This window comes from Thalia democratica, chromosome 8, assembly GCF_965202585.1.
Source record: "Thalia democratica chromosome 8, ktThaDemo2.hap1.1, whole genome shotgun sequence".
Lineage (NCBI taxonomy): Eukaryota > Metazoa > Chordata > Thaliacea > Salpida > Salpidae > Thalia > Thalia democratica.
In genome coordinates this window covers 13,093,482-13,113,381 of record NC_139172.1, presented here as the reverse complement: position 1 = coordinate 13,113,381, position 19,900 = coordinate 13,093,482, and the positions used below count along the sequence as shown (strand labels likewise).

Here is a 19,900-nt window from a genome sequence, read left to right as displayed (position 1 = left end):
TGCGTTTGAGCTTTTTATATATTCATAAGTTTAAGCAACGTTGTATAAAAAATTAGATAAAACTCAATTTTATTTTGTTTCACATAGTTCATTAACAACTATAGCTACTTTTTGTTCTTTAAATTTCTTGTACGTAGAAAATGTTTCGATCATTCCGTTAATTTTTTTTATGAAAAAGAAGTAATCGAAAGTGCTTATGAACAAAAATGATAAATTAAAAAGAATTTTGAAACATAAGTCATTCAAAAACATTTTTATTAAGCAAAAAAGTTAAATTGATTTCAGCTAACACTTATCAATTACTTTTATAACAATTAATTTTTAAATTAAACTTTGATTTAATAAACAGTTGGAGGTTTCATCAGAAAATATTCAATCTATACCAATTAGCATAATTAAGCAAAATTAATTTGAGATAGATAAACAGTTTGTAATAAAAAAAATACAAATTAATTATTTATTTAACTAAGATAACCAAACGTGTAAATTAAAACAAACAATAAGTAAAAATAAAATAAGCAACAAACAACAAATATGACAGCTTATAAAAATTGAATTAATAAACATATTGTTGCTTGCACAAATTAGGTTTAAACGTTTGTTCAAATAAAGATTCTAAAACACTTAGAGGATAATCATAACGTGCTTTACTTATATTTGAAAAGTGGCTATCACTATAACTTTTTGCACAATCAGAATCGTTTAATAATTGTTCGGCAATCGCCGATGACCTGTTAGATAGTTTTGTTCAAACCCGTGTCCATCCAACTTCTGAGGGATTTTGAAAGATGTTGGTCTCTTCTCATATGGAATATTTTCTACAAGTAAAAATATAATAATATAACTTTAATAAAAATCTAGCTAGACATAAACCTGGAAAATATTAATAAAAAATACAACATAAATTACTTAAAACGTCCCTTTTACAAACAGCTCACAAAAGTTATAAGCTTTTTATAACATTATATAGAATTTTAGATTAAAAACTAAGGGCAGCTGTTTCCAAGTAGCGCACAGCACAAAAGTAAAACTTTTTTACGGTTAAATGAAATGTTTTCACATTGTTATGGTATTTGGTTGTAAAAGAACATTTTTGTATTCTTTTCTTTTTACATATAAAATTTTGGAAAGAAAGCATAAGCGAATTTACCTGAATAAAAAAAATTAAAAAAACAACATCTTTGTTAGATAACTAAAACTTCTGTTGTTAGGGTCGCACAGGCTTCTGGAAACCTGTCTAAACACGCTCCTGTTACATAAATGTTATAATTTATTTGCTTCTTTGATAAGTAGTCGATAGTAATTTTTGTGATTAAAAAGCAAAATGTATAAAATTCATAAACGCTAATTCTGTCTTTTCTCAAAAGTTACAGTGGCCGAGCGGTCTAAATGCTTTGGACGAAGTAAAATTAAAGCTGTGGTCAATGGGTTCACTACAGTCCAATAGATTCATTTTTACAATAGTTTTCTCAAAATTAATTAATTATTTATTTTTACTTATGGCTACAAAGTATTGTTGATTGCGTGTTTGTAAGTGTATGACTGTTAGGATTTTTTTTTAAAATTAGTTTTAAAATATTTACAACAAATCCATCAGCTTCAACCACAGAAAACGGACACTAAAAAAGAATTATAAAAAGAATGACTTCCTGTGATTTTTTTAGAATTTAGAAATACCTAGAGTTTCCCTGAGTGTGTGACGACTACCTGTTTTGTAAAACTCAAATTAGATTCAGAGATACCAGGGTTTTTAATATTTAAGCATTTGTCACTTAACCTGATTTCAAGTTTGTTTTCTGAAAACTTAAGTTAATTATGCTAAAAATCAAACAATAAACAAATTTTACAGAGTTTTCAATTTCTAAATAAAATTTAGAAAACGTTGTGCATATTTAAGTAACATGAACTTTTTACAAAATTGTCTTTATTTCAAAAGTTTATTTAATTTGAATGCTCTTAAACTTTGACTTTTTAAATAATTTAAACTGTTGTTGAAAAAAAAGATAGGTTTCAATTTTATTGCTTTGTGATTTTTTATGCTAAATAATTCATGAATTCAGTGTCTTAAACTTAGTTCCAAACTATGAGGTATTTATATAAATTAATATCTTGTTTAACATCTAATTAAAAGTTTAGGATATTTTTAACTTCAAAGTAACTTTTGAACTTAGTTTGTCTTGGTTGTTGTTAGTGCAATCTCAATCAATTTATGCTCAGTGAACCAAACCAGCCATAAAAACTGGTTCATATTAAAAGAAAAAAAGTTCATGTAAAAACTGGTGCATACTTTAGTTTGGAAAAAAGTTCATCTTTGGCCAGACACTCCTTGAAAACTGCTGTTGATGAGCGTACTGTGCAGTCTAGTGCTTACTGTAGTGTTCTTTAAGATAAATAACCATGCACGCACATAATATAAAGGTCACGACTATTTATTCTTATACTATATTTACATGGAATTAAAAATAACATAGAGCTAAAGAATGTGTTTACAACAAAGATTTATACTCACATCTGAATGACTAATTCGATTTTTCATGAAATTTATTAAACAGTTTTTATCAAATGTACGAGCTAGTTTTAAGTTTTTGCTGTTTCAGACTTTATTTTAAAAGTCTATGACTAAACAAATTATACTCATAATGTTATAGAAAGAAGTAACATCTATAATAATGGCATGTTTATAAAAGTACTTTATAACTTTTAGTTTTTAAGGTGGTTAGTAAATGATTAAAGACAATTTAACCTTGTTGTAAAATCTTTATAATATATATTAAACATAAAATTACTATAAGAAAAAATTATTCAAAAACTCAATGTTTTGAAATAAGACTTGAGGAAAGTATGCAAGTACAATACTTACACAAGTACAGCATCTACATAGTACATTAAAGACGAAAAAGGCCAGCTTGAGTTAAAAAAAGAAAAAAAAAACTCGTAAAGTTTACCATTTCTTCTATTTGTAAAAAATAATAAAAAACTTATTGTTTCATTTAAATTACGATTAAATTCAATTTTCAATATAAAAAAAATTACAGGCTTTAAGAATAATAAGTGCCGATAAATTTTGTTACAGTGATGAAAAAAGTTGTTAGCCCCAAAAATATTTATATCACTTTTATTTTTTTAGCGTGAGTCACCAAATCTCTTAACTTAAACTTTTAGCTACCATGAACTTCTAATTTATAAACAAAATTTATTATGAACTTGTCAAAAATTACATTTTTTTATCTTATCAATATAGGTTAAAACTTATTTGAAAGTATTTTTTAATGACAACTTTTTCTGTTTATAAATAATTTTGAATTTTTATAAAACATCTAAGCAATCATTGACTCTATGAAATTTCTATGTGTAAAATTTCGATTGTAAAAAAACGTTTTTAATATACAAATTGTTCATTCATATAAAGTTAAACAGTTTAGGATTAAAGAGAACAATGATGATGCTGCATTATAAATAAAACTAAATTAACTAATTCATTCAGATTACAATTTGAAAAAGGATTTTAGCAAACAGAGCAGTCTTTTTGAGAATGAAGAAATTATTACAGGGCTTTCGGAAATCTATGGACCTTTAATCAATTTTTGGTTTAGTTAATAAACTAGTTGAAAGTTACTCAAATATAAAAATATGTTTTAACTGTGTGATAACTAAATAAATTTAATTTAAAAAAAAGGTTTGGATATATTTAAAAATATACCGCAGTCCGCGGATATTTATAGGCATTTTTTTGGCCTGAAATTTATAACAAACTGCCGAAAGATTATGTACATAATTAAAAAAGATTTGCTTCGCTTTAATTTTTATCACATTTTGTCTAGTTTTAAATTTTATAAACTTTCATAGTTTTTTCGATTATTCTAGCATAAGTTAGCTTTTATAGTAGTTTGATATTCTTTACATTTATTTATTGTTTATTTACATTATAAATGATTTTTCAAACTACCTTACAATATTTTTTTAAGTGTTGAGCTTGGAATCTAAAGTTTAATAGTTTTATTAAAGCAGGTTAAATGAAGTTTAGGTTAGATTGTTATAAAGTTGATAAAACTTTTTAATGTAAAGTTAAAATTTTTATATGTATTACTTTTATACGTATAAGATGTTTACTGTATAGAACGTACTTTATTCATTTAACAGTTAAACATTATAAATTTTAACTTTAAAAGTAGTTTGTAAAGCAATGACTTTTTTCTTTCTAAATTATTTAAATTAGAAAAAAAAATCTTCTAGTTCAATTTGAATTCAAATGTTCAGTGTTAAACAAATAAGTTTTATGTATAGCTCAAAAGTAGTTAAAGTAAACACGTGGTGTGTAGCTAGATGACCAAAAAGTCTTTCATCTGGTCATTAAACTTAATTTATGAGGTTGATTTCTTTGTCATATTAAAAACACTTTTATTATTTTTTTGTAGATAAGAAGTGCTTAACCATATAAATTTTATCAAATATATAAACTTACTTACATTAGAAAGTTTTAGAACACTATTAACAACAAAATTCCATAGAGTTCCGGTTTTTTATTAAGTATAATTTTAGCAACGTTTGAGATTATTAATTGGTTTTTTTAAGTTTGTTTTAGGGAAAGCAAAATTTAAATAAACAACTATACAAATGTTAGAGAAAATATTTCTAACTTTGATTAAGAATACATAAAAAAATATTAATTTTGTTTAGCTTTATATCAATTAAAAAAAAAACTAAGTTTACAAAGCTTTTCAAACAGTCATTTAACGCATTATAAATTACAACTTTTGATTTATGCATTTTTAGCATAAAAAACGCATAAAACTTTAGGTATTGCAAACTTGTCCTTATTACTAAGTTATTCACTCAAGTTACTGGAAATTTTAAAATGTCTTATTAGTTAATATATTTCCAGGCATGTTTATTTTATATTATAAAATAGGATAAGAAACACACATTTTACAACTCGAAATAATAACCTAAAATTAAGAATGTGATTAAAAAACCTGCACACATGTGTAAAATAAAAAACAAAAGAGATCTGGCCGTAAGTATTTATAAACTTAATAAAAATATTAAAAATTTGAAACTTTATTTTATTTGTATGATATCTTTAAAATTAGGACGTAAAAATAAAAAATATAAAAGAAACAAAAAAATAAGTTTTTGAATTTGATACTCTATTTCAGTGCTTCTGAAATGGGGTTCCGCGAAGCCTTTCGATTTTAAAAAAAGAACATTTATTTAATTAAACATTTTATGTAAAATTAAAATTAGGGGTTCCGCGGAAAAGTTGAACTTTGGAAAAGGGTTCCGCCACTAGAAAAAAGTTCAGAAGCACTGTTCTATTTTATTATGATTTCGAATAAACGTTTAATATTATTATAACTTGATATCTGCATGATTTGATATTAGAGTCTTGTATGTGTATGACGTTACAGTCATCTGTAAAATATAAATTAAAATGTTTGTTTTGATTCTTTTGTATTTTTGTTTATTACGTTATTCTAAGATATCACAACAAATAAAGTTATGCCCCGATATATTATCATTTCTATTTGAGTATTTGAAAATTCTATGAGCCAGAGACCTTTTAGCTTATGATTTTTTGTAATTTTTATTATTGTTCTTTTTTTAGTTTCTAGATACTTTTGTCGAAACATGCGTATTTTTATCCGATCATTGAAAAAAACACATGCTCGAGAAAAAGTTTTGATCAAAACATCCTAAAAACTTTCTTCAACTTGAGTGAATTGCTTCTTCCTAAGACAACTCAATTTATAAAATTCAATTTCTTACAAAAAAAAAAGAGGCCACATTTCCAAAAATATTTTAAAATTGAAAAAAAATAAGTTTCTTATGTTAGTAAATAATCTAATAATAAATATGACTTAGAAAAATGAAATTATAAAATAACAAAAGCAAATTTATAATTACTTAAATTAACTGTAGTTTATCAAGTATTTAAAATTTAATTGTCATTTCTCAAAAAATAGTTTAAGTTTAAAAAACAAAATTGGTCTTGTAGACCTAATAAATAATAATATAAAGTAAAAGTTATTGGTTTTTCTTTTTTTGATAAGTTTCTAATAACTATGAGTTATTAAAATTTGAATTGTCAGAAAAAAAAATTGTCATAATTTGAATAGTCGTGCACCCGTTTGCAATATACAAAGTTTCATACGTTTTTTATACAAAAAATAATTTGAAATGCAAAAAAATCGACTATAACTTTTTATACAAAACTACAATTGACTGAAAAACTATACATTTGATTCTGTAAAAATTTTAAAAATTTTACACTGGTTGCTTTACGAAACAATCATAATTTAAGTAGGTAAAATAAAAACAGATATTTTCAAAACGTTTCTTAGGTTATAGCAAACATTAAAAGTTAAAACAAACTTTTGAGTTTATTAAGTAACAAAAACATAGTTTTGCTTTTAAGTTCATCCACTTATTAGTTTTAAACTTTCTTAGACCGTTAGTTTTTCTTTTTTTGACTTCAGCTTCTATTTTTGTTTTGTTATAGATTCTTGACAGAAAATTTTACTAGCAAGGTTATCCGGTACTTGCTTTCTACTTCTCAAGAGGTATCTACAGTCTGGTCTTTTTTTCATTGACTCCTTCTCTTATTAAAGTCCGTTTATGAACAAGAACCATAAGGTAGATTGGATGTGCTAAGCAAGCTATAGCGAGACCGAGAAGAATCGAGTTTAAAATAAAGAAGTTGTTTTTAAGTACCCTTGTAAGTAGCAAAGTTACTGGGTACTGCAGTAAAAGAATAACTCCCCCAATGGCTTCTGTTATTCCGTAAATTACTCCGAAGCAACTTGTAGGATACACAGCGTTTGCAAAAGCTGCGGCAGTAGAATACACAAAAGCTCTACTGATTACCTGAAGAGTCATAGTGATGTACTGAATCTCGGCGTTAGGAATAAGACTAAAAATCAACATGAGAATAACCAAAAAATCGTTAACGATAAGCAAGGTGGTGACTGATTTAAATGAAGCTAGTCTCAAGCCAATTTTTTTGGAAAACTTTGTACGTAGTCTGTCGATTAGTAAACCACTGATAGGAGCAAAAACTATTCCAAGACACTGTAGTATTCCAAAAACGGTAATAAATGTGTCAATTTGATCATAAAGAACTTTTGTTTCTATCCAAGAATTAAAAGATCCGATAAAGAATGTAACGACAAAATGTACTACACAGTAGTGAATCATTTCGGTCCAAGTAAACACTTCTTTAAAACATTCTTTTAAAGTTAATTTATCAGGGTTTTCATCTGAATTTTCAAAGTTATTGTAGTTTTTGTCTTTTAAGTCTACAGAAGAGCTATAACCGTCATTAAGTCTATTATCATTTTTAAAACAAAGAAGTTCTTTGTACCCATATTTGTAGTTCTCTGGTAGAACATAAGGTATGTTCTGCTTTGGAGTTAAAAAAAAAGTTTGAACAAATGCAACTGAGATTAGCGAAGAGTAAACAATAAATAGGTTTTTATAAGAAACACCTGTTTTGTATAACTCGTAAAAAACCAGGAAAACTATGGTGGAAGAATCAAATGCTCCACTAATTAATGTTACTATTGACGCTCTATATCTTGGCACAAGGTTCCCAAGAGTCAGGTTTGCAATTAAAATTCCAAATCCCCCGAAATTCAGCAACGAGAGTGACAAGTACAACAGCCATGATTTGTTTGGTGTAGCAAAACCAGTTACCAATGATCCGACTAAAAACACTAATAAGATTACAGTACGAATGATCCAATTGCCAAACCGATCAAGACAATATCCAAAACCGATAGCTGCTAGTGGAGGTATTGAAGATACGATTGTAAAAACAAGATTGAGATTCTCAACCTAGTTTTAAAACTTATGCTGCTCACTTTAAACTATTAAAAATTAAAAAAACTAAAACTTGTTATAGTTACTTTTATTAACGGTTTTACAAGCTTAAAAAACAACACGAAATTTAGAGTATAAAAAGCTATCTTAAAAATACAAAATTCTTTTCATAGAACTTAAATTCGATTTTTTATTATGTCATGTAAAATATTCATGTAATACTTTTAAAAATCATACTTAGTTTTATATTGAATAAAATACAGCATTACAATTAGTACAGACTCATTGAAAATACACCATTAAACGTAGTAGAAGTTATTATCTCGTTTAAGGTAACAAGTGTGTAAATTGTGCATGTTTGTATTTAAAAAGCATATTTTAACAATATTCTCTTTTAAAGGTTGAAGTAACTATTTTGGTGGGTATACTATCAAAATCCACCCGCGTTCAAAATCCACCCGTTTTTTTTTATTATTTATTAACTTATTTTATATACTTTTTTTGAATTTTTTTAAATTTATTTTTTACTATCACTGTTACCCCTAACCCTTACCCTCGAACGGTAAGCGGTTCTCGAATTTGACTAGGTAGATTTTGAGCGCGGGTGGATTTTGATCGCGGATAGATTTTGAACGTGTCCCATTTTGGTGTGCAGAGTTTTGTTTTTCAATTTAAACAAGTTTTAAAGTAACGCTTAAGTAATGAAACTAGTTTTACTGTGTATATATACCTGGGATTCACATTCATTATAAGCAGTTTTCAGTGAATTGTTCTGATCACAACCGTCAGAAAAAAATCCTTCTTTGATCAGAATTGGATATAAGGAAGCCCAACCGTAAGCAGCCCCGGCAAAAGTTAAGGATTCAATTGTACCGAACACTATTGTTAGAAATAGTTGCACACCCATTTTTTGGAGTATAAATATAATTTCTTTAAAACTGTAATAGTTTGGTTGAATAAATTATTTTTTTATTCGAATCAAAGCTTTATACAGTAAATAAATAAATATATCGATAATAATGTTGTTAGATAAACTAAATAACCTTCCACAGAGCCCACTAAAAGAGCTTTTGAATAGTTTATTTCAAACTCTATAAAAAAAACCGTACATATGTAAAGCTAAATGCTTTGATCCTCAGCTGTTAAAGATTTTGTGTTAATGTTAAGCACAGTGCAATTTAATTCAAGCTTTAACATTTCAGGATTAAAATCATTTAGCTTTATGAAACACTTTTTTTTTACAGTTTGCAATAAACTGTATATATATATATTAATTTATATAGGTAAAACCATAACGTTATGTTTATATAATTATAGAAAATTATATATTACCCTTAATTAAATATATAGGAACACATCATGAGATTATTAATCATTAAAAAAAATTGGGAACTAATAAAATATTTTATGCTACTCTTTAGTTGACTTACATTTTAAACACAATGATATATTTAGCGAAAACATTGGCAAAAGTCTACAGAATCGTAACCTGGACTTTCATATGCCGTGAGACAAGCTCAAGTTTACATGGTTTGATCATACCAATTCGATCATCAGACCACAAGCTTTAGGCATACTGAAACCGGTTTCGTCCTGATTAAGACTCTTCATTTAGTCACAACCGAAAACTTGCAGTTTTAATCTATAAAACGGTTTATACATGCAAGCATGAAGCAACCGATTGCTGTTATTGATCAGTGACTTCAGCATTGTCTTTTGCCGTGCAACGTTCAAGACATCTGGTACGCTTGTTTTGAATACGATCAACAAAAAAATTGGCGAAAGTCTAAAGAACCGAAGCCGGGACTTTCATATGCCGTGAGACAATTTGAGAGTTTATTGTCTCACGGCATATGAAAGTCCAGGATCGTACTCTCTCTCTCGTTACTTAATTAACTTTTTACCTTCTTTAGTATTTACCTGAAGAGACGATATTGCCCAATTTGGAAACCCTAGTTTAGACCGTTCAGATCATTTAATGTTGTTAATTTACGCTTTTTAGTAATGTTTTTGGAGACTTTTGTTTGATAATTTACACATAATTCTAAACTGTCTACTTAAGAAAGAATTGCATTTAAACTGTTGGTGCAAGCATCCTTCGTTTTATTTTAAGTATACAAGATTAAAAAAACTCTTAAAATGTATATACTATTACAAAAAAGTTATAGATATATACGACATAACATTAATAAAGGAAAAGCGTTTTTTGCTAAATGGTTCTTTTTTGTTGCTTCTTCATCAAATGTTTAAACTATTCAACATAGAATTTGTCTTTAAATTTTATATTAAACGAGTGTAATGTTATATTCTTAATATAATTAGCTTGTACAAACTTTGATAGACAACCTGCGCAAATAAAATACTAAATGTTTGTTTACAAACTCAAGTTGATTATGCAAATTAATTTAGATAAAAATAATTGAACTTACACATCATTTTGTATAGGTTTAATTTTGTTATAAAAGCAATTATTTAAGACTAATTTAAGAATTTTATTTTATTATAGTCTTTAATCAATAAATAACTTTTTTAAGCATATTTTTCAGAATAGAATTGTTAAAGTTGAGTAAAATTGAGCAAAATGAATAAAATAAATTGAATGGTGGCCATGGCCAAAACATGTAAAAGTTGACTATTATAGATGATGATTTTTTCTTATAAATATTAAAGCAAAACATTTGTAGCATGGTTTTTTACAGTTAACAAGTAAACTCATAACCGTTTGGATAGATTTTAACTCTCAGTGCAATTTTTAATTTTTTGGTTACATAAAAATTCAAATTTCGAAAAACCAAATACTTTAAAAATGTTTAAAGGGAATTATCTGAAAAAATAGTATTTATTCTAAAAAATTAAAAAAAGCGTATGTAGGTCTAATTAATAGTATTAGTATAATAAAAACAAAAAATTCAAAAAATTGAAAAAAAAGACATTAAAAATTACTAAAAATTACTTTACTTTAAAACTTATAACCTATTTTAGCCATATGACAAAATATATTTAAAAAAATTCATAAAAAACTTGTAGGTATCTTTTATGGGAACGGGTCTGAATTGCACGAGGGAACAAAATTCCACGAAGCCAAATTTGCACCAAGGGTCAATTTTGCACGAGTTACATTTTTGCAAGAGAGTAAAAAAATACAGAAAAAAAAAAAATAAACAAAAAAAAAAAAATAATAATTAAAAAAAAAGGAAAAAAAATGCTGACCGAGGGTAAGGGTTAGAGGTAACAGTGGTAGTAAAAATAAAATTTTTTAAATGACTAATGAAAATTATAATAAAAACTAAAAACTAAAAAATGATAATAATAATTAAAAAAAAGCTACCCACCATGGGTAAATGTCAGGGGTAACAGTGATGGTAAAAGAAAAATAAGAAAAAAATATTACAAAAAAAAAACCAAAAATAGCTTACCGACCTGGGGTAAGGGTTAGGGTAACAGTGATAGTAAAAAAAATAAATAATTAGTTAACGAAATTAATAAAAAAAACTTTAAAAAAATTAACCCGTGCAAAATTGTCTGCTCGTGCATGTCTTCGTGCAAGTTTGTGCAATCGTGCAATTTTGTACGCTCGTGCAATTTAGACAGCTACCCATCTATTATACCGACATACCCATTTTTTATTTTATTCAAACATATATTAGTTTTTAATTTCCTTTAAACCATTTTTAAAGAACATAAGTTTTCATAAATTTTACTTTCTGAATTTATTAGTGATGCACCCTAGATTAAAAAAAATATTTTTGTTTACTCTTGGACAGCTCGGAGTAAGAAATCATTTACGATAATAAAATCAAAAAATGTTATAGTTTTGAAATTTTATGAATAACTTAATAAACTAAGTATTGAGGTACAGTTTTATTTATTTGAAGATATATTACTTTACTTTTTTATTTATACACAAGTTAATAAATACTAAACAGAAAATCGTATGGAGATTCGTAATCCTAACTTAGCATAAAAGTAAGTTTATGTAAGTTTTTATAGGGAGTTTGTATTGGATTCCAGGCTAACTTATAGTATATTTTTTTAAACCTTTATTTGTTTCACAGTTTCCTATCAACTTCTTTGTTAGTAAAATATCAAGAAAATTCAAAATCAAATAGTAGTTGCATAATTCATTACACTTTAGAAAACGATTAAAAAAACTTCAGAAGTTTATTTTAGTTTGACTATTTTAAGCTTTTTGTGCAAAAGTGATCATATATATAATTAACTTCAAAAAAATTCTTATAGAACTTAATTTAACTTATTCATAACTTATTTTTTCAATTTCCAATTGTGTTTCCTAAGGTAACCAGTTCTATAGCAATCCTTGGTTTCTATAACATTTTACTAGAATTTACTAAATAGTTCATAAAGTATGAAATACAATTAATCTTGACAATAGTTATTGTTTCGTTATACCATTAGCTAGTAGAAAGATACTTATAACTGTTCTGTTATCGAGTAATTTAAATGCGCAACTTAATTCCTGTACGCCTTATTATAGAAACTTTGCATTTAATGTTTTTCTCTAGCAATGCACTGAGAAAAACAGAAACAGCACCCGAGTTTCAACAAAAATATCCATAATAGAAGCAAAAGTTTTATACGAAACTTACTAAAAACAAAACTAAAACTTTTTATATAGTTTTTACTTTATTTTTTTTAGTTGGAAGAACTTCTCCAATGTTCCCACCCATTGGAAAAGCATGTAAAATTAGTAAGAGAAGATATTAATGAGTTGATACCAAAACTGATGAGAAAAAAAGCCTTTCAAATATACCTTTAAAAAAATGTTTAGTTATATAAGCTGCAAAGTAAAAATTCAAAGTTGATAAATACAATAAAATCAATAGTAGAATTCCATTGTTACAATTATGAATTTTCTAGTTTTACTTTAAGTAAGAAATGCAAATTCTTTTTGTTTTCATTAAATCTTTAAAAATTTTATTAAAAAAGTTATACATCATCGAAATTTGTTCGAACACTATAAAAAATTAAAGAATATAATTTTGTTAGGCATAGACAAGTTTAAATAAAGTAGTTTTATATTCAATTAAGAGATCTCTTACAAAAACATTTCCACTGGATAACGTTTTACTTTAGTAAAAGTTTTAGAAATTTCAATAAACAAAAGTCATATTTTCAAATTATTTTTAAGTTCTAAAAAAGTAGTTAAATAGTATTTATAAGGCAAAGACAAGTTTAAACAAAGTAGTTTCAAATTAGTTTGAAGGATACTCGTAAAAACTAATTTTTTAGTATCCTTTTGCTTCAATTAAGTGTTTACAAATTTTGACTGCAATTTATAGGTTATAAAGTTCATAAAATGTTATAATTAAAAGTTTTAATATTTTATTACGCATTGAAAAGTTTAAATAAAGTGGTTGTGAGTTAAACTAAAATGATACTCATAAATAAGACATTAAAAGAATTTTTTTTTATCGTTATCCTTTTGCAAAATTGCTGAAACTAGTATAAGCATAAAAGCAAGGACGAAACCAGGTTGCAAAATATCACATAGATTGTTATACGTGTTCGTTCAATTCACTTTAATGTAAGTACCTAACTTTTTATCCAAAACTTAATAAGTTTTTTTGTATACAGATACCAATATATTTTTTTATGAAGCAGGCTTAGTTTGATTCATCATAAGTTTTTATCATAAAAAAGAAATAACAGTTTGTTAAATAGTTTAAACGCATAACTTTTTTTAGTCATCTGTACTTACTCCAGAAACCAAAGATATTGACAGTTTTACTACTCCTAGAAATTTTCCTACTTTAGTTGAATTTCAAATAAGATAATAAAAATAGTTTTTAGTTTCTAAAGTTCTTATAAATAAAGTTCTATTCAAATAACTATTACATAAAAAAAGCTTTCAATATATTTTTTCAATAAACATCTTTAATGACTATCCTTTTAAACTAAAGACCTCATCTAGGTAAAAAATATTTAAAAAGTGTAAGCTTTAAAGATACTAAATTAGAACTAAAGTTTATTTATTTGATAAAAGGTCAAAACTATTGTAAACAGTAGTAAAGTTTTACAACAGTTAAACTATAAGCCATTTTTGAACAGTTGTTTTTTAGCTGTTAAACAAAAATAAATATTTGTTTGAAAAGAGTACTTGTTTTTTTACTCTTCTATTCAATACACAGTACATTCGTCTATCTTTACAGTTTTGGAGCTTTTTGTTTTAAGCAAAAGGTAAACATTATTAACAAACAAACCTGAAGTTATAATGTTTATCATTGAAGTTTAAGCAAATATTTTTTGACCCATGTGCTGCTTTGTGGTAAACACTAGCAAGAGTTAACTATAAGACTAAAATATTTAAGCATATACATACAAAAATAATAAAGTAAAAATTTTTGGTATATTATTTTATTTACTACTTTTCTACAGCTACTAAAAACAATTGACTTGATAAATAAAACAAAAAATAATTTACTTAAAAATAAAATACTTATGTAAATGTAAAGATTGACTTAATTTATTGACTATCATTTATGATATGAGTATGTAAGTATAATCAGCTAAAACATAAAAACTAATCGTAAATTTAGACCAAAAAAAAGTTAAAATTGTGTTACTAAGATATTTATAAGACAATTCTTCATGATAGAAGGAAATACAAAAAGTTTTAGTAGAAAAAAGTTAGTTGTCATCGATAGTTAAATACATAATGCTTAATACAATTTATAACTTAAGAGAAAAGTAAAAAAACTTTTACCATAAAATTCTTCCACATTATTTTTATCATTTACATATAACAAATATTTCTTTATTATACAAGTTTCAGTTCTAGATGTTAGTTTTATATACTTTATGAGTTAATAGTGCTCTGAGTTATATTGATCAGTTTTGCGAACAATTAAAATAATGAATTCTATCCGAGTAGTAGCATTATATCTAGTTTAGCAGTATGAAAGCTAAAGAGCTATACTTACATTAAATCTATTAGTTTAATTAAATCAATTTAATTGTTTGTTATATAATGGTTTTACACTTTTTGTATGTTGCAGTATATGTTATATAGCTAGCGCGGCTCTATACTTTTTAAGTGGAATCGATGAAAAAATAGTAGTATCCGTAAAATTGTATGAACAAATTTTCTTGTAAATTGTTAACTTAAATGAAATCGCTTAGAATTATAAACAATTTCCGCAGCAATTATGATAGTTTGGGCGGGAAAGACAAAAAATACGAACAAAATTTTAATAGGTAGTTTTCTTAATAATACTTATTAGTTATAAACTAAAAAAATTTGACAAAGTTTTAGCAAAAAAAGTCATAGTTTAAAATAAGCATCAGATTTATATTATTTTAGTAAGGCAACTATAAGGCAGACATATTACTCATAATTATTATTAAAATTTTGTTACTATAGTGCTGATTGTAACAAAGACCTATTGAATCTGTATCATATTACGTATTGTAAGGTAAAACTTGTACGTTTTACCGAGCTAGCTAATCGGATATATCACAAATTGATACTGCTGAAATAAACCTGTCAGAAATTTAATTATGATTTGATTAAAAAAAATAGCTTTGCAGTAAGATCTACATATAGGATATTAGACACAGAGTGTTAAACCATTATATAGCCAAGCTTTACACCTAATTTTAAATTGTTTTTAAAACTAAATTTGTTTGACTGTAAACAAACTATGAAGATGTATGTTGTAGAAGACCACCCAGCACAAATAAAAAAATTTAGTCTACCGAGTTTAACTGTTCTAGAGCCACTTAAAGCTGCAAAGAAAAATTTCAGCGCACTGCGAAAAAATTGGGTTGAAATCACTAAAAATATTTAATCGGCTAAACATTTTTTTTAAATATTTCGAGTTTGTTCGAATAAATAAAAAAACTACGAACATATCTCCCATTAAAAGTCATATATAGTTAAATATAAAAGTAAAACGAGATAAAATAAGTAAATTATTAGAACGTAATTATACTACTTTAAGAACAATCTGTCTGCAGTAAACCTTTAAACTATGAAACTAGAATGATTCATTTATTTACTACATCAATAGTGCAATTGATCACTGAAAAGGAAGAGTAAGAAGATGTACAACTGCAACAGCAAGTTTTACCATTTTAAGTTGTAAACAGACAAAAAAAAAACTCTTTGAAAATAAAATCAGCTGTTTACTATGACAAACAGCTGCATAACGTAACTATTGTGTGACACACTTCTTTCGTAAAGCTTTTTTAGAAGGCTTCGAACTTACTAACAGCCGTAATAAACCATAACACAGTAAACTTCTCTTGGTTATCTATCGACTGTTGTTATTAAGAAGTTTAACGACTTCACTAATTAAATATAATAAAAATGAAAACATGACTCTGGTAAAGAGATAGACAAAATATTTGGCAGATCTTTTTCTACTCTTGCTCGCTTACTAACGGTCTTAAAATAATTAACAATTTTTTTTAACTATAAAAGTTTATTTAAACTTTAGTATTTAATGAATTATATTGATTTGAGTTTGTTTGCGGACAAAGAGCTAGTATGTATCATTGAATTGCTAAAACACTAAAACAAATTCCTTTCTTTACTTTTAAAATTATTATTATAAATAGGAGTCTTACATACAACACTCTTTCACATAAAAATATGTTTTAATCTGAAATAAACATAATTATTAATTTTTAAAAATTAATAGACTACTGCGAACGATTAGTAATTAATTGTTAATCAAAAAAGCTATAAATAAACTAGCCTTTAAATTAACAAAAATACTTTTTTTAAATAAAAACTTTAAGTATTCTTTTCAAATGAAAACTATTTTCTTTATTCAAATAAGAAATGGAAAAAGGTATTAGGCAAGAAATTATGTAAAAAGTTATATTTATACACTTTTTCTTCAAATAATGATAAACTTTTTCTTCGTTTCCTCGGCCCTTGCTCTACTAAAATAAGTCCACTGTTTTAGTATAAACGTTTGGCTTTATTGTAGCTAAAAAATTAAAAATAAGTTTTTTGTGTCCTCAAATACAAAATATTATTAACTCACCTTGAACATAGTGTCCTTAATAGTATTAAAAAGTTGATAGGTTTATCTTTAAAAATTAACTTAAAAACTATTCATATGCTATTTGAAAGGATTTCGTTTTAAAACAAATTTTTTAAAACGATGTTTTAATTAATGCCTATTAAAACTTTCAATTGTTAAAATACTAGTTTTACAACTAAATAGTCTTATAAAATAATATAAACTCAATACTTCAGGACAAAAACTTTGTACCCTATGTAGATATCTGAAACTACTGATTTAATATTGTTAAAAAATACTTAAATTTTCTACAATATCTGCTTATTGTAATTTTTTTTAACCAAAACTTTATAGTTTTAGTACAAAATTGTATTTGTAACAAAGGACTTTTAAAATAATTTCTAAACAGTAGAAAGCGTTGTCTTATTTCTTATTCTGATCTAAGTTTAACTTTTATTTTTGTTTATATGTGTTATAAGATTTTAAAAACAAAATAAAAAGTACGCAATGTGCATTACGTACTACGTAAGTTTAACTTTTTTAATTGACATCATTGTTTAAATAAATTAAAATCTAAGTGACAAATAAAAAAAATAATATCTAAAAGTAAATTTACAAAACATCACATATTAAAGTTTCAAACTGTTACGGTATTTAGAAGTTTTTAAAGTTTTTTTATAACTTAACATTAATGATGAACTGTGTATTTAAAACAAAAATAAAAACTCATTTTAAAAAGGTTTTTTTAAGCAATTTTTTTTTTGTATTGCTCAAGTAAATTTTAAGCTAAAAATTACGTTGCAGGACAAAATTTATGTATTATAGACAGGATCTTTCCAAAAAGCTGTACATTACCCACAAGGGTGTTTAAGTTGCTAAAAGTTTTCAATGCGCTTCTCAAAAATTTTGTTTTTTGATGAGCGCATTGAAATTTTTTTGAGCTTGGAAAATCACATAAAAATAGCTTTCTAGATCTTGCTACCACTCAGATTTTTGATGTTTTTCTAAAAAAACCCTTATGTAAATTTTTTAAGACTTTAAAAACTCGACCTTTAAATTTTTGTTTGGAAAATTTTATACATATAGCAATTATCACAAAAAACACATTTTACAAGTTTTGAACGATTTATGATATAAAATGGCAAAAATCAAAAAACACCTCTATGAAATTTTATTCAAATAGTCTTAAAAATTGTAAAATATGTTTATGTGGTAACTGCTATATGTAGAAAACCTACCAATCAAAAACTTTAAGGTTAAACTTTTAAAGTCCCTTATAATTCATTTAGGTTTTGTTTCAGAAAACTTCAAAGCGCAGAATGATGGTAAAAGCGAGGAAGTAATTTTTATATGTTGTTTTTTTATGTGATTTACAACGCTCTAAAAATTTTTCATCCAAAGACTCGAGGTTGGGCTTGGGGTTAGCCTATCTCTAAATATGACTGTCAAACTTCTAATTTTGTAGAAGAAAGTGCAGCACAAATTCGAATTGCTTGATTTAAGGAAGATTAATTTAGTCATTGTAAAAACATATAAACTATTTGAATTCGTAAGCTAATTTTGCTTCTACATATTCTACTTAAAGTCATTTGAATACTCGTCTGTATACACCTCAATAGGATAAGAATTTTTCATTTAAAAGCCATTTGTAGAGTTTAAAAAAACCAAATATAAACAATTCAAGAATTTAATTTTTCTTAAGTTTAAGTACTTTTACATTTTTTTTATAAACTTATGTAATCAAGTTCATACTTATCTAATCAAAAAACTCAAAACTATCTAATCAATTTTAAAATATGTTTTCAGACCTTTTTCTACATAGTATAAAATCCCCTTTTAATAAATATATCTATGAAACGTTTAAAATCATTTGACAAAATAAATCCTGCTTATCCATACTTCAGAAACCAAAGTTAGCTACAAATGAAATAAAATTATTTTTCACCATTTTTCAAAGGGTTCTAGGTCAATAATTAACCCCAAAGTATTTTAAATTCAGTTTCATTCTAGAAATGTGTGGCTAGGTTGTAGGATTCCTAATAAAATATTCAAAAACTTGCAGGTCTAAACCTATTAGTCTACACATTTACAAAAAAGGATAGTGATTCAAACAAAACTCAAGTTTTTAACTAAGCTTAACTAATGAGAAAAAATATCTCATGCAGAAGTTTGGTAACATATGTAAAAGAAAAACTGAGTTTTTTTACTTTAACAACTATTTTTTTTGTTTATGGTAAAATTCATCAATCAAACTACGTTTCTATAGTTAGCTTAATATTTGCATCCTTATATTCATATTTATATCCTAGGGCACCAAACCTTAAATTGAGGTTGTTTAGTTTTAATACTTTATATATGTGTTCTTGTAAGTCGTCTTAACCTTAACTTGAAATTTAAATTGATTGAATTTATATAATAAAAACAAAACTGTCTTAAAAAACCCTTAGTGACACTTTGTTTGGAGAAAACTCACAAGGCTTAAATCTCAACAATTAAAATAACATGTAGTAGAAAAAATATGAAGCTTAAATCCCTAAGCAAGTGTTCAATAGCACTAAAATAAAAAAGCCATACCAACAATCCAACCATGTGATCACTGCCACCAGGGTGAACCCACTATAAGTTCTTGACAAATCACATTTAAATAGTATTTTATATACATTAACCTATAATAACTATTTTACCAAGATTTTCAACTTGTTTTACTGTAATAAAATTAATAAAATTTGAAAATGTATGTAACCAAAGTTGAACCTTCTGAATCTTCTGTTATTTATTATATATATGGGGTTGCAACTTTACCTTGAAACCTGTAGTTTGACATTTTAGGCAAAAAAAGCAGAAGTTTTTGCAATTTTCACATGTTCAGTAGTAAATTTTGATTTTACTCAAAACATCTGTCATTAAAAAAAAACTGTCATCATCAAAAATTTTTTTTTATTAAAAACAATATTTAAAGTAGCTTTGCAGTAGTATCTTTTCAATGTTTTATACTATTTAACAAAATTTCTTACCTTAATCTTAACTTTAAACTAAAATAGACCCAAAAATCTGTACTTTTAAAAACCTGGAAGAAATTTGGAGAACCT

General features: G+C 25.6%; 1 protein-coding gene across 1 annotated transcript; it reads right to left on the bottom strand.

Moving 5' to 3' along the window:
• Positions 1–6,564: 6,564 nt before the first annotated feature.
• On the bottom strand, positions 6,565–8,725 carry LOC145842915 (equilibrative nucleobase transporter 1-like). Its single transcript, XM_082950391.1, has 2 exons — positions 8,549–8,725; positions 6,565–7,833 (listed from the first exon to the last, which is right to left on the bottom strand). Exons 1-2 carry the CDS (start codon positions 8,723–8,725, stop codon positions 6,565–6,567), a joined length of 1,446 nt encoding a protein of 481 aa, XP_082806517.1.
• Between the last annotated feature and the right edge of the window lie 11,175 nt (positions 8,726–19,900).

Bases quoted from the DNA above. Each gene is read 5' to 3' on its own strand.
- LOC145842915 (XM_082950391.1), bottom strand. From the start codon at position 8,725: ATGGGTGTGCAACTATTTCTAACAATAGTGTTCGGTACAATTGAATCC. The intron at 7,834-8,548 runs GTATATATACAC...TTTTAAAACTAG, and splicing joins ATAATGAATGTGAATCCCAG to GTTGAGAATCTCAATCTTGT.